This window comes from Amphibalanus amphitrite, unplaced genomic scaffold (genome assembly GCF_019059575.1).
Source record: "Amphibalanus amphitrite isolate SeventyFive unplaced genomic scaffold, NRLGWU_Aamphi_draft 000261F_arrow, whole genome shotgun sequence".
Classification (NCBI taxonomy): domain Eukaryota; kingdom Metazoa; phylum Arthropoda; class Thecostraca; order Balanomorpha; family Balanidae; genus Amphibalanus; species Amphibalanus amphitrite.
In genome coordinates, this window is record NW_024881756.1 from 458143 (window position 1) to 471988 (window position 13846).

The 13846-nt window shown below is 53.2% G+C and overlaps 1 protein-coding gene across 2 annotated transcripts in view; it reads right to left on the minus strand.

The window, feature by feature from the left end:
- Positions 1-13846, minus strand: part of LOC122386735 — a 37901-nt gene that overhangs the window by 2145 nt on the left and 21910 nt on the right. Inside the window, exons 3-7 of one of the 2 annotated variants that reach the window (XM_043376241.1) lie at positions 7656-8776; positions 6985-7212; positions 4640-6407; positions 2227-2490; positions 229-626 (exon numbers count right to left, since the gene is read on the minus strand). In XM_043376241.1, coding sequence (XP_043232176.1) covers positions 229-626; positions 2227-2490; positions 4640-6407; positions 6985-7212; positions 7656-8776 — 3779 coding nt within the window. The remainder of the gene's footprint in view (positions 1-228; positions 627-2226; positions 2491-4639; positions 6408-6984; positions 7213-7655; positions 8777-13846) is intronic. The other variant, XM_043376242.1, reaches the window with a different exon arrangement.

A 13846-nucleotide genomic window follows, 5' to 3' on the forward strand; every position in this document is an offset into this window, starting at 1 on the left:
CTGGGGCTTTTCTATTGTGTCCATTTTTAATAGGCGACTTTAGAAGGCCAGAACTTGCGTTTGTTCATAGACCAGAAGCTAACCAAGATGGGTTGAAGCTTAAACGTGTCTACATGGCCTGAAGCGTTTCTTCAGTTCTTTATAATCAGTTGATCTGTAATGCGACAACTGCCACTGACGGGATGGCTCAAAAGACAAGTGAATCTACACAGCCAGCCAAGTTCTCACCTCTAGCGTGAACTTCCACTGCTGGATGTTGAGCTCCTGCAGCGACTTGTTGCGCTCCAGGCAGCGACAGAGCACGAAGAAGAGGAAGTCGTTCATCTGCACCTGTTTCGACTTGAGCACCACGCTCTCCAGCCGCTTGGTGGTCGGCAGCGCCGTGATCAGGGGGAACAGGTTGGCGGCCTTGGTGACATCAGCCAGCGTCAGGTGCGTCAGAGACTCGGACTTGCGGATGGCCTCGCCGAGGCAGGCGAAGTCGATCCGACTCATCGGCGTCTGCTGGCTGATGGTGAGCCGCTCGAGGCGGGCGCCGCAGCAGCGCACTGCCTTCAGCAGTCTGTGGTGGCCGGCCTTGTGGCTGATCGAGTCACACATGGGCAGCGGGTACAGGCCGCGGGAGCCTGCAGGGAGGGAAGGGGTACATGTCACCCACTACAGTCACACATGGGCAGCGGGTACAGGCCGCGAGAGCCTGCGGGGGGAGGGGTACATGTCACCCACTACAGTCACACATGGGCAGCGGGTACAGGCCGCGAGAGCCTGCAGGGGGAGGGAGGGGGTACATGTCACCCACTACACAGTCACACATGGGCAGCGAATACGGACCACAGGAGCCTATAGGGGGATAGTCGTTGGTCACACATCCACACGTGGATAGGAAAAGGTAGACCGGGAGACCCTGACGGGGCAAGGGTGTAGACACTCAGGTGCAGCAAGCAATCGCAAAGGGATAGGCCCGACGTAGGGATACAGATTGTTCACATGGACTGCGGGTATAGTCGTGGGGTGGGAGAACATGGAACATGGAGAACAGATGATCGATTAATAGGGTCTTCTCCTTATAACCAACATGCTTGTACCGTCAAATTGTTTCGGGCTTTCATTGTTCACCATGCAGTTTGTCGTTTCTTTTCCCCATTTCGACTCCTTGTTTTACTGGTCGGCTCCTTGTATGATGTGCTGCGCTTTTTCAGCTCACTCGCTGCAACAGTATACTGTCACTAGTGGTTAAAAGTTTATAACAACAATACAAATGGACTTGAAATTCAATAAATACTACTCTTGTTGTTGAAGTAAGATAGCCTTGCTCATACGGGCGCACTTGGTTCCTAGAACTGAATGTGGTGTACGCGCTGGATAGCAGCACACCGAACAGCTTAGTCTGGCTGCAAGGTATGGCATGTTATATAAGATCAAGTCGGAGTTAACGCCACCACTATAAGCAGTATCCATCACTCAAATAACCGCACGTCTTTCTGCCGCAGCCATTGTGACATTTACTTGACCGTGTAATTTTCCTCCGGTGCACGCTTTTTTCTCCGTCCGAGTAATCACGCGAAGCACGCTGCACTAACTAGCACCGGAGTCAGGGATGGCCGGTCAGTGACTGGGCGGTAGGATACCGCCGCCTCAGCTTATAGTCAAGGCGCTAACCAGCCGTGCAAAGCTTCACCGACCTTCCGACCAAGGCCGGCCGAAACTCCGCCAAACGTGTCACGAGGAGCGGGTGTGTCCTCAGACGTGATCAAACTCTGTCGGAAAAGGCAGTGTTTATGTGCGCCAGTACCCGGTATTACCTCGGTTAGCTCGTCAATCAGTCGGGCCTGACCAGAGCCAGAATCACAGTAGTTACGGTACACCGAAGGCCAGAGAATGCCTTTCAGGAAGCGGATATGAAGTGGTGTGCATGTATGCACGGCAAGAGCGAGGAACTTGGGAGTTGGGACAAGTGATAACTGATAAACAACACTGTCGAATGATAAATCAAAACCAAAACGCGTATCATACAGATGTGAGAATTAACGGCACAACCCGAATCATAAATATAAAACAAATCACGTATCATATGCAGATGTGACAATTACGGCACAACCCAAATGGAAACTCGTGACAAAGGAGACGCGATCAATCACTCAAATTCAGGTCAGAAACCGTCGACAACTTCCCTCATAACGCATCCCCTCCTGTAGGTACCCCGCTGTTCGTTGGCGGCGCACGTACCTGACGGGTCGACCAGGCACCAGACGCCCTCGACGACCCGCACGCGTCTCTCGTCCTTCAGGTTGACCGAGAGCGCGTCTTTGAGGTGCTCGAGCTCCTGGTCGGGCCCGGTGCGGTGCGGCGCGCGGCACAGCGGCTTGTGCGCCAGCTCGGGGCTGCTCTGCTGGCGCGGCATCTCCTTGATGCGCTGCATGGCATTGCGCTTCAGCTGGGTGATGGAAGTGGTGTTCAGGTCTGTCGGGCCGTCCGCCAGCGCCACCGATACTGCCGGAGGTCACACCAGGTCAATATGGATCACGACAGATCGCCAGATGTGCTGCTGTCCTGACGAAGCTTACACAGGCTTCCGTTCAACCGCTCCGAGCAGTTGCACTTGTCCCAGATTGTTTTATTGTTATTCTATGGCTTCAGGCATGGCAGTTACCAATACAATCGATGAGTGACGATTGAATTAAAGATAATCAAAATTCGACGATGCACCCTAATGTTTATGGTATGGTGACATAGGTATTCTCGTAAGTTTAGACATCGGAGCAGTGAGTTTAGGAGTGATATAAGTATGACTATCGGATCCGGCAAGAAATACAACCCCTAAGGCATGTGTTGCATATCCACGCAGCATAAGGTGACCTTCCGTGACCTGACCTGACCTGACGTGACCTTGACCTCGAATTAAGACATATAAAGACGCAAAATAACGCAACATGAACGCAAAAATCCATCTCTAACGAGGCATCGCGACTCTTTGTATTGTTGTCTCTTAGTGACCTTTTCCGCCATTCATAGCCTCGTTATGCAAATGCCCCAGAATATGATCTTTGATTTGATTGATTCACCCGAAGGCTGACCTCAGTCTTGAGGTCTTAAGAATGTTTTAGGGAGGTCTCGTGTAGAGCTTTCACACGCGGCCTCGCAAGGCTCGATGCGACCATTGGTTCTCGAGATAGCAGGTCAGCTGTCGTAGGTAGAGAAATAGCCCAGGCGGTGCAGGGTTGACGATCAGGTTGCCCTAATGCTGAAAATAGGTTTACAATTGGCATTGTATTGCTTTGTCGGTATCAGCTTAATGTCAAACAAGTTTTCTCACCATTGCTAATCAGTAATCAGCCATGTTAATCGATCAGAATGTTGTGTACATAAATGTGTAGGTACCAGCTCTGGCTCTGAGAAAACAAACGCAGTGAGAAAAAAACATTTGGTTGTAGAATCGATGAGTTGTGACTTTAATTTGACTGTTGTCTATATCCGCGTCGCGAGGGTGCGAGTGCAGAGTTTCGGACGGTGCAGCCAGCGTGGCGCGCCCGCTCCACCCGAGTCATGTCATCATTGGCCTGTCAGTGTTAGTCACACAGCCGGGGGCGCGGCTGGCCGCCGAGCAGCCGGCGAGCGGCCGATAGCCGTCCTCCGCCCAGCGTTAGAGGTCACCAGCTTCGGCAGGTCACACCGGACACGGGCCCACTGCAAAGGTGCATCCTGATTCATGACCCAGGCCATGAGGTGGTCTGGCCGGTGCCTCCCCCGTGTGACATCACATCTCTGCCGTCTGGTGGCAGGTCCGCCGCGAGCCTGTCGTGCGGAGTGTGTCCTCGTTCGGCGGCCCTGCTCACTTCTCGGAGCTACAGATACCGGTCAGGGTCAGCGTCCGGGGACCGATGTGCTCTGGGAACCCCCGGTGCTGTGGCCCGGGTCTGTGGGCTCTAACAAGGCGCTCTAGGGCAGCTAAACGCCTCTCCAATCCAGCCTGGTTCTAACCGTGAGCGTGCGCCAAGGCACCGCCCGCATGTCGTGATTAGCGCGCTCTCGTGTTCGTGGAATCGGACGTCACATTCTCGAGGTCGTGACAGCCCGCGAAGAATGGGACCAGTTTCCCGGATGTGACTGCGTATGATACTGGTTGGAGACGGAAGCCTTACCGTTCTCCATGGGCGCATAGTAAATCATCGGGAAACACAGCCAGATCAAGTGGTAAGTACTCTCCGCAACACGTGTAAGAAAAATCCAACTAGTAGGTAGGAGATGATTTTCCCAATAAAAGTTTTGTTGCGTAGCATGGCACAACATTTGAACGCTTTCGGAGTTCCCGTGACTCATGTCTGGCTCAGCTCTGCGGTTTTCATTTATGCGCCTAGCGTTACATATACCCCGAGAGATGACTCATATCTAATAGCGTCAACCAAGGCACGCTAGATGCATTGCATACGTAAATTGGTGACACAAAGCGCTAAGCGACGCATGGGTAATGGCGCTCCTCAATGTTCCTCTCATCCGGACGACAGACGTCCACATTATGCTATTAATTGGATGTTAATCTACCTTGCGTTTCTTTTAATCAAACATGACCGAGTCATTCTATTCATACCAAGCAAAAGAGGACGAATTCATAAGCATTTCGAAGAAACGTTCAGGTACTAACCTTCGAGTTCTTTGATGCCGATGTGCTCGCCGATGAGGCTGGCCAGCGCGTCGTATCCGCCGGCGTTGCAGAAGAGCCGCAGGATCCGCAGGGTCTGCAGGCGCGGCACGTGCACCAGGCCGGTGCACAGCTGCTTCGTCATCTCGCTCGACAGGTTCATGTCCATGGTGAGCTGTTTTAGCGAGGTGCACGAGCGCACGTGTTGCGACAGCGAGCTGACCACGGGCAGCAGTGCGTCGGCACCGCTGTCGGGCGCGGTGGCCTTCACGTGCAGTTCCTCTAGCCGCGTCAGTCGCGCGCAGTGCTTCATACACTCGCACATGGCGTCGACGAAGGCAGCCGGCACTTCGGACGACTCGCCGTAGATGAAGGTGACGCGCAGGTCGGTGATATTGGCGCAGCTCTGCAGTGCCGACCAAAAGCCCAGCTGCACAGCCACCAGCTCGTCGATTTCGTCTCCGGCGCGGCCGCTGCCGACGTCCCAGAGGAACTCGACGTTGCCTACCTTGCTGGCCGGCGAGGACAGGCAGAGCGCCCACATGGCCAGGTGGTTGTGGGAGCCGTACACGGTGACGCGGTCCTGCGGCAGCCGTCTGCAGACGGCCGCCACATTCAGCTCTGTCTCGCCCGCCTCGCGCAGCAGGCTGAACAGAAGGTCACGGTCCGACCGCGACGTGCCGTCCAGATCCAGCTGGTCCATGACGGTCCAGGCGTCCGCATTGCGCAGGCCGCACAAATACTGCAGGATGAGCTGCACAGAGGTGGGGCTGGTGCCCTGCCGCAGCCGCAGCAGCTCACGCTTTAGCGTCTCCTCTTCGCCGATGATGCTGCACAGGTACTGGGCGGCCAGAAACTCGAGAAACGTCTTGTGGATGGGCTCGTAGAACGTCTCGCTGCACATCTTGGACGAAAAGTGGCGGCACTTGACGATGAAGCCGATCTCGAACAGCAGATCGCCGCCGCAGCCCGCAGGAATGTCGCTCTTGCGAAACGTCAGCTGGTCGGTGGCCAAGCACTGGAGGCAGAAGGCGCCAAAGGCGGCCAGTGCCTGCTGGTAGGAGGCCGCCAGTCGCGTGCTCTCCTCCGCCAACGGCTGCGGATGGCGGCGGTGTACCGCCTTGCCGATCAGGTAGTGGAACAGCTCCTGGTACACCTGCGACTTGGTGGCGTGGGCGCCCGCCTTGCCGCGCTGGTACATCTCACAGAGCAGCAGACACATGAGGGGACACTGGGCCAGCTCGGCCTTGCTGCGGTCGCGCTCCAGATCACTTAGGAAGTGCTCGATGCGCGTCTGCGGCCGGTCGCCGTACACAAGTCGCACGAACTCGGACTGTTTGGCGGCGTCGAAACCGACCAGACTCACATACTGACAGTGCTTCTTGAACGACATCGGCATGGGCCGAGACGTCAGCAGGGCGCCGCTGTGCATGAACGCATTGCCGGACATGATGCTGTCGATCGATTTGCGGAGATCTTCGGCCAGCTCGTCGTAGCCGTCGAAGATGAAGAGCACGCGCTCCGGATTGGTCGTGATGTACTCGAGGAACGCGTCGCCGTCCGGTCGCTCCTGCGGGTAGTGCAGCTCGCGGATGTGCTCGTCCAGCGGTCCGCGCAGCTCACGCAGGTAGATGAGAAACGCGTGGCTGTACTCCTTCAGATAATCGGCGCCCGTGGCCCAGTCGAAAGCCACACGCGCCGCGAGCGTGCTCTTCCCGTAGCCGGCGTGGCCTTCCACAATGATACGCAGTGCTTTTGACTGCTGCTGTAACTAGACAGAACACACACCACCAGCTCGTGAGATATATAATAATTTAATAGTCAATGAGCCGAATGCGAGAAACTTGCGTGCACTGCACGAAATGTTACAAGATTTTGGACTAGCAGTTTTACCACATTTCGAAAAAGGACAGTGTAATTTTTGAAAAGTTTCATGGACCGATGAAGATAACAATGAGCAGGGGCGCGGGAACTACTTTCCGACTGGGGGGCACACCATAATAGAGATTAACCTAGGGTTACGGTACCCCCAAATCTAGTTTTCTCACCGGTTTTAGGCCACTTATTTTTCACCCCTCGGCTTTTTCAACAAAAAAAGAAAACATTTGCAAAACAGTGTGGTATTCCGTCTCAAAGCTGTGGGGGCACCGCCCCCACGGCCCCAGAGTTGGGGGGGCAAGCTGCCCCACTGCCCCCCCCCCCCCCCCGGCTCCCGCGCCTATGACAATGAGAAGCTATGAACAATGCGTAAAATAAAAACAAAACGAACGAACAAAGAGGAAATCATTAAGAGTTTATATGGGAACCCCGTGACAACTACAACGGTGAAATATGTCAGCCGTCCTTACCTGCTGGTCTCTGACGAGCTGCTCGACGCTGCCGTAGGACTGTGTGCTCGAGTTGCCGCCCATGGATACCATGCTGAAGTCGATGCAGCTTTTCCGGATGTCGTGCACCATGCCGTCGTACCAGGGCAGCGGCGAGGAGAGCGCCGTGAACGAGATGTAGCGCGTCTTGAGGAACTTGTAGGCCTCTTGGAAGGGCCGCTGGCTCGGTGACGGAGAGGTGGGACTCGACTGGGAGCAGCAACCAGGACATCGGTCAGCGAGAGCGAAATGAACTCACTACTAACGAATACGTACCGCGGCAACGGAACGGGCTGCCACTCAAACATCAACTCGCTTAAATGCTGATAAAACGGCCTTTTGAGCCAGGGCTGCGGAGTGCCGAGTTGGAGTCGGTCGGAGTCGACAGTTCTGACCGGAGTCGCATTCGGGGTCAGTCGATTTTGGAAACCGGAGCCGGAGTTGGAATCGGGGTCACCGACAATCCATTGACTCCGCAGCCCTGTTTTGAACCAAGCACGGATCTTTTTCTGCAATGGATGATATTGCAGTCATGAGTCAATAACTTGAAGCAAAATTACTGTCGAAGCCATAATGGAATCAGCTCTTTCGCCCATGCAAAGACAATGAATACGCTTCAAACGAACGACGAATCTTTTCAGGTGGCCCCTTACCTGTTTGCAATCACAATTGAGGATCAAGCGATTCGCGTATATCGCTCCGCCCGTGTTATGCAGTATTTCTGTATTGTTCCATTGTATGTGCTCGGTTTTGTTTTCAATGCGATCGATTCGAATGTTCTCAGTCGTATTATGCACTTCCTTTTTGTGTTGCACGTATTCGTGTATCGCGCCAATGTTCTCCTGTTTGGTCTGCACGCACTGGTGGTGAACGGAATGGTCATTGAGCGAGTTCACCCGATCCACGTGAATCTGACGCTGGTCGAACACTTTGGGTCCCACGTGCACATGATTCGAGTTCTGCACGTGCGCCTGCATGCCGCGCATGTCACTGTTGACGCTCAGTTGGCCGGTCTCGTCGGCGTCCAGGCTGGAGTCGTCCACCTGGGGGCCGCCGGCGGCCGCGGCGGCAGCGGCAGCGGCCTCGGACAGACGGTGCCCGGCTGGCTCGTCCGACTGGCTCCTGCCGGCCTCCTTCAGCCAGCAGCGCGGCCGCGGCCGCGGCGAGTTGGCCTCCGACGAATATCGCCGGCATCCCGGCGGTCGCGGCGCCGCCCGCTTCGGCTCCGTCTCCTGGTACACGAACTTGGGATCAGTCTCGACGTACTGAGGCTCGGAGCCGGGGTAGGGGAAGCGCGGCTCACCGCCTACCGGGCCGGACTCGGAGCCGGGGTACGGGTGCCGCGGCTCGCTCCCAGCTGACGCCGGCTCGGAGCCCGGGTACGGGAACCGGGGCCTGCCGTTCGGCGGGCTCGGCTCAGGATCGGAGGCCAGTGACCCCGGCGGCGCCGGGTCGGGATACAAAAACCGTCCGCTGCTCTCCGAGCGCAGCGGCTGCTTGGGCACCGTCTCCTGGTACACCTGCTTCGGCTGCGTCTCCTGGTTCTCGCTGAGGACCTCGGTCTGCCGCCGGCCGGGTGCCGTAGGCGGTGTCTCCGGCTGCGCCCGAGGAGTGCTCTCCGTCTCCGGGCCGGAGGCGGTCCGTTCCGGCCGCGCCGGGAACGGGAACGGCGACTGGTCCGGCGGTGGCGTCAGGTAGGCGCGGAACACGGGCGTCGGCGGCTCGGAGTCCAGCGAGCCGGCGCTGCTCGAGTGGGACACCTGCCTGCCGGTGCCTGAAACACGACAGAAATGGTGGTCAAACACCTGCCTCCCGGTATCTAAAACACGACAGAGACGGTGTTCAGAGAGGTTAAACACGACAGAGACGGTGGTCAGGGAGCTTAAACACGACAGAGACGGTGGTCAGGGAGCTTAAACACGACAGAGACGGTGGTCAACTCAGAAAGTATTTGAAACACGAAGATACCTGAAACACAACAGAGACGGTGGTCAAACACTTGTCTCTGTGTGCCAGAGACGACGGTCAGAAAGCTGCCTCCCGATGCCTGAAATACGACCGAGATTGATGACCTGCCTCCCCATGCCTGAAACATCGCAGACACGGTGTTCAGATAAAGATGTAAAATACCTGAACGCTAGCAGAGACGGTAGTCAAACACCCGTCTACCGGTACCTAAGGTAGGACGGCGACGGTTCTTGCATATCATCTTCAAAATTGGAATTCAGCGGCACGGGTTTATCAAGCAAGTTTGATCGGACACCTTCAAAGCACAAAAAAAGCCAAGAAGCGACAATGTTAAAGCAACCCTGAAAAGCTTGTTCATGAAACGTCTTAAAATATGGTGAGTCAACTGTGAAACCATTCATTGACTTTCTAGTTCTTTTCTTCATTGAGATGTTCTGGGGATACGACCTAAAATGTACCCAATCCCAGTCATTTCACCCAATTATCAGGCCCAATCATTTAAACTTCATCGCAAATCAACGTTGCGCACCAAGCCAACAGTAGGTATTTCTCAAGGACAGTTTTTCCCGAGCAAAATTCACTGAAATTTTGGACCGTTTTAATATAGTTCATACCGGTTACAACAAATATCAACCCAGGGCCCTGGCCCTTTTACGAACGATGCACAGTTTCCGTACCTTGTTTTCAATTTCATAAGCACCACTGACGCTTATAAAAAGTACGGGGCTCAAATTTGATTATCATTTCTTCGACTGACCTCAAACCTATATCATATTTCGGCTGACGCCCACATTGACGGGCGTGGGAAGCGGCGTGAGAGCGGCGCCCCCGGCATTGACGCGCGCTGCGAGCGTACTGTCATGGTGTTTGGAGAAATCTCCGCGGCTCGACACCGGGACATTGTGTAACCGTGACGTCACAAGGCTGAGGACGGTCTAGTCAGCAGCGCTGTGACGTCATAGAAGGCTTGTAACGGTTCAGATGGGAGGGTGGGAGTCGGTAGGTATAACACTTGCCATCAGATTCCGCGAGCCTATGCATGTTCTGCGCTGCTTCTAGTCTCGTGACATCAATCATTTAAATTTATCAAAAACAGACGTCATCAGTTTCATTTTGGATTTCTCAAAACATGGCTGATGACGTCAGAACATCGTCGTCAATACAAACTGCCTTCTTTCATGAGGTTTCATCATGAAAGTCCACCAGCCGCAGTAGCACGAGTGGCGCAAATAGCCACAAGGTTATGCAGTATGCACATCGAACTGGGCCTCTAGGACAACATGGAGAGGCTGGGCAAATCGGCCGGCTCTCTCGAATAGTTCCCCGAGGCGCAGATGATTTGAAAACCGGCCAGACGGCTGATTTGTGATCTAATTAATGCCAGACTAAAACCGGTGTTCTGAAGTTCGATCGGTTGATATCTTTCCACGCCGCGTATAGCTGAATCGACAGCATGGCCCTGTTTTTTTATGAGATTCTGAGACCGTAGTAAAACTTATCATGGGGGTTTTTACTTTATCAGTCAAAGTGTCAAAGATCAGCTAAAGAACAAGTACTCGTACCTCACACCCTTCCTCTATTTACCTAGTACGATTGATTCACTGCACTCTTGCATCGCCCGTGTCGTGTCTTATAGCTAGGAGTGGCCGCGCCGTTTTTATTCGCGTCGTGCGGTGCAGTCTACCTTCAGGCGTACACTATTTATGCCATCTAGCGGCAGGAAAAGCAACTGCACGGGCGATGCGGTACAGTCTACCTGCAAGCACGTACTACTATTGCCATCTAGCGACAAGAAAGCCAACTGCACGGGCGATGCGGTACAGTCTACCTTCAGGCACGCACTACTAATGCCATCTAGCGACATGAAATCGTACTGCACGGGTGATGCGGTAGGTATATACGGTCTACTTTCAGGCGCACACAACTGCAGTGCCATGAAGCGGCAGTGAATGCTGGATTACCGGATTTCTCGTAGGTATACCACGTCGTAAGCACAGCATAATTTGATCCGTAACTTGACGGGAGTATTCTCAAACTGTCCGTCATTATCATTTGCTATGGACGTCGGAATCGCACACGGCTCGTAACATACATAGCACCAGCGGCATAGGACGTTCAGACCTGGCGAGCATGAACCATCTGCGAAACATACGGACATTAATTTTGCTTAGATATAAATATCATGCCTTATATCTCCTTGCCCGTATAGCAAATAAAAGTACACTACACATAACAAACATAAATTTGATGTTGCGGCTTATGCAGTTTCACAAATCATAGTTATTTGCATATGGATGTTTGATCGATGGATATGGATGCATGTGCAGATGGGTTAGATGTGTCAACTCGACAGCTTCGGACGACGTACTTACACAGTCATCAGTGCAATATTGAGTTATCATGGTGGCTGCAGTCCCCAGACCACGTTACTGGGCGATTGGGAATCATTTCACAAAAATAGGGCTATGAGATTTTAAGGCACATATTAAAGATCTTTGAAACGTTTCCTTTATGGAAAATACATGAAGATAGAATATCATTTCAGCATAACGAGAGAAAATAATGACCAGAAGAAGCTGTAAAAGATGATCGACTGGTTACCGGAACTGCAGTTGGTGAAATAACCAATTAACAGTAAACACAGTGAATCCTGACCATTGACCGTTGACCAGGACTAACCCTGACCATGAACATTCACCGGGGCCATCCCTGACCGATAATTGGCTGGGACCAGCTTCCTGGCCAATAAATAACCACCGATTAGGAGCAACCCTGACCATTGACCATTGACCGGGACCAACCCTAACCAGTGATCGTTGACTATCAACCCGAATCAGCCTTGGCCACTGCCAAGAAGCCTGCTGACCACTGATCATTGGTCGGGACTAGATCTGACCACTGCACTGGTAACCCACCGGTGACCCAGACCAGCCATCAGTGCTGACCGGTGTTTAGTGGTCAGGAGCGGCGAGCGGCCCTGACGAGTGACCGTTGACCCGCGGCCGTCATGGTCAGATAGCGCGCTCACTCACTATCGCATCGATCAATCGGCCCATGCCCTTGCGCCATCCCCGTAGACAGCTGGTTCGAGAGGTAGGTACGCGGATCGAGCACGACTGGATCGAGAGGTGGATTGGCTCGAGAGGTGCACAGATCGAGCACTGCTTCCCCGAGAGGTGCATGGCTTGAACACAGCAGGCTCAAGATGTCACTCCACCAAAGCGCCCCTCGAATGGAATTTCAGTGGGCAAAACATGACATCATAGTCGAACGTATGTACGATGTAAATTGTACAGTCTGTCTTAAAAGTACCGCGCAAAGTAACGGTGGATCCATCAAGCCTGACCGAGGAAGGGCCTGCTAAATTTCAGTCACCGAAGCAATTGGCATCCTCGTCCATTCCCCAGGTCAATTGGTTCGGTGACTTTCAAATTATAGCGGGCCCTTCCTCGGTCAGGCTTGATGGATCCACCGTTACTTTGCGCGGTACGTTCAATACAGACTGTACATACACGGTACAGTGTACGCGTGCAATGTACAGGCTACTCGTGATTGTGCCGGTGTTGAGTGCTGGGACGCCTTTGTTAAATGTTAACTGGATAGAACTGGATAAATTGTCATCGGGTGCTTTTTTTCACTTAAGGCCATAGATTCCAACCAGATGCCGAAGACAACGCGCCATAGGTGGAGATTGGAGAATTGTGCTGGACGGGGGTGCTCGAGCTTTCCAAATTCCACGCATGCCTGGCTTTGGAGCCGCAACTGACGGCAGAGTTCAAGGTCACCGATAGGGCGGCGGCGGATTTGCTGCGCCGGCGCGGCGCCCGAGCATCCCCAGTTCGGCACAACTCTCCACCTATGCAACGCGCCACATGACTATATGCTGATATTGAACCGATGGCACAAAGAAGTGGTTAGACAACTAAGGACCGATTCCTGCTGTGACTGTAGTGTGTGGGATGGCCAAAACGGCTATGGGCTATCTATGTCGTGTTGTGGTGCAACTATCAAAGAACTGATCGTTGCGTCTGATACGGATTGACGATTTTCCGCTTTCGTAAATTCACTTCTCATATAATTAAAGTTCAATGTAGCATTGTAGCGTAAAGGCATAAGTTATTGCATGAACTCCAAACGTTGTGCTTTTCACGAATATGGCGTAAACAAACCCGATGTTGCCGTTGGCGTGTTTTCACTGCGAACGTCGCTTATTCCCAGCACAAATTGGCACAAGATGCGCAATTCACTTCCCATGAGTCTAAATTTGGCTGAGGCGGTCGCAGAGCTCCTGTCCGACGGGGTTGCAGCTCACCTTCTGGTTACAGTTCACCCACTTCGGAAGGACTGAATTCCAAGACCGGTTTTACAGCATGACCGCTGGCACGGAGAAAGGCCGAAGACAGGCTTGATGCTCCGATATCCGAATCAGTTTGCAAGTGCGGAAAGTATTCACGGTCGCAGTTTCAAGGCTAAGCTCGAACTTATGAATAGAGGCAGGCATGTAAGCGCCATGTGACAATTCAGTTGTGGGACACGTGAGTTCTAGCAGTATAACGGGACAGGACATTGCAATGTCCGAATGTCACTTGCAATGCCACCAGTGCAAAGGTGCTTACTTCTGGCACTGACGCATCTCTTCAAGCTTCATCGACATTTGCATTTATGCATTATTTATAATGGAAGGCACATATTAAGTATTCTTGCGAGGACAGTTATTAGTTTAAGGTCCAACAGCAGTTGCAAGGTCAGTGGGCACTCCTAGTCCATCATAACTCGGAATGTTCTGTGTCGAGTTCGAGTTGAACTAGATCGGAACCAGCGTCAGAGTTAAATTACAGTGTAAGACCGATTTCGAATGGATACGGAATAAAAAAAA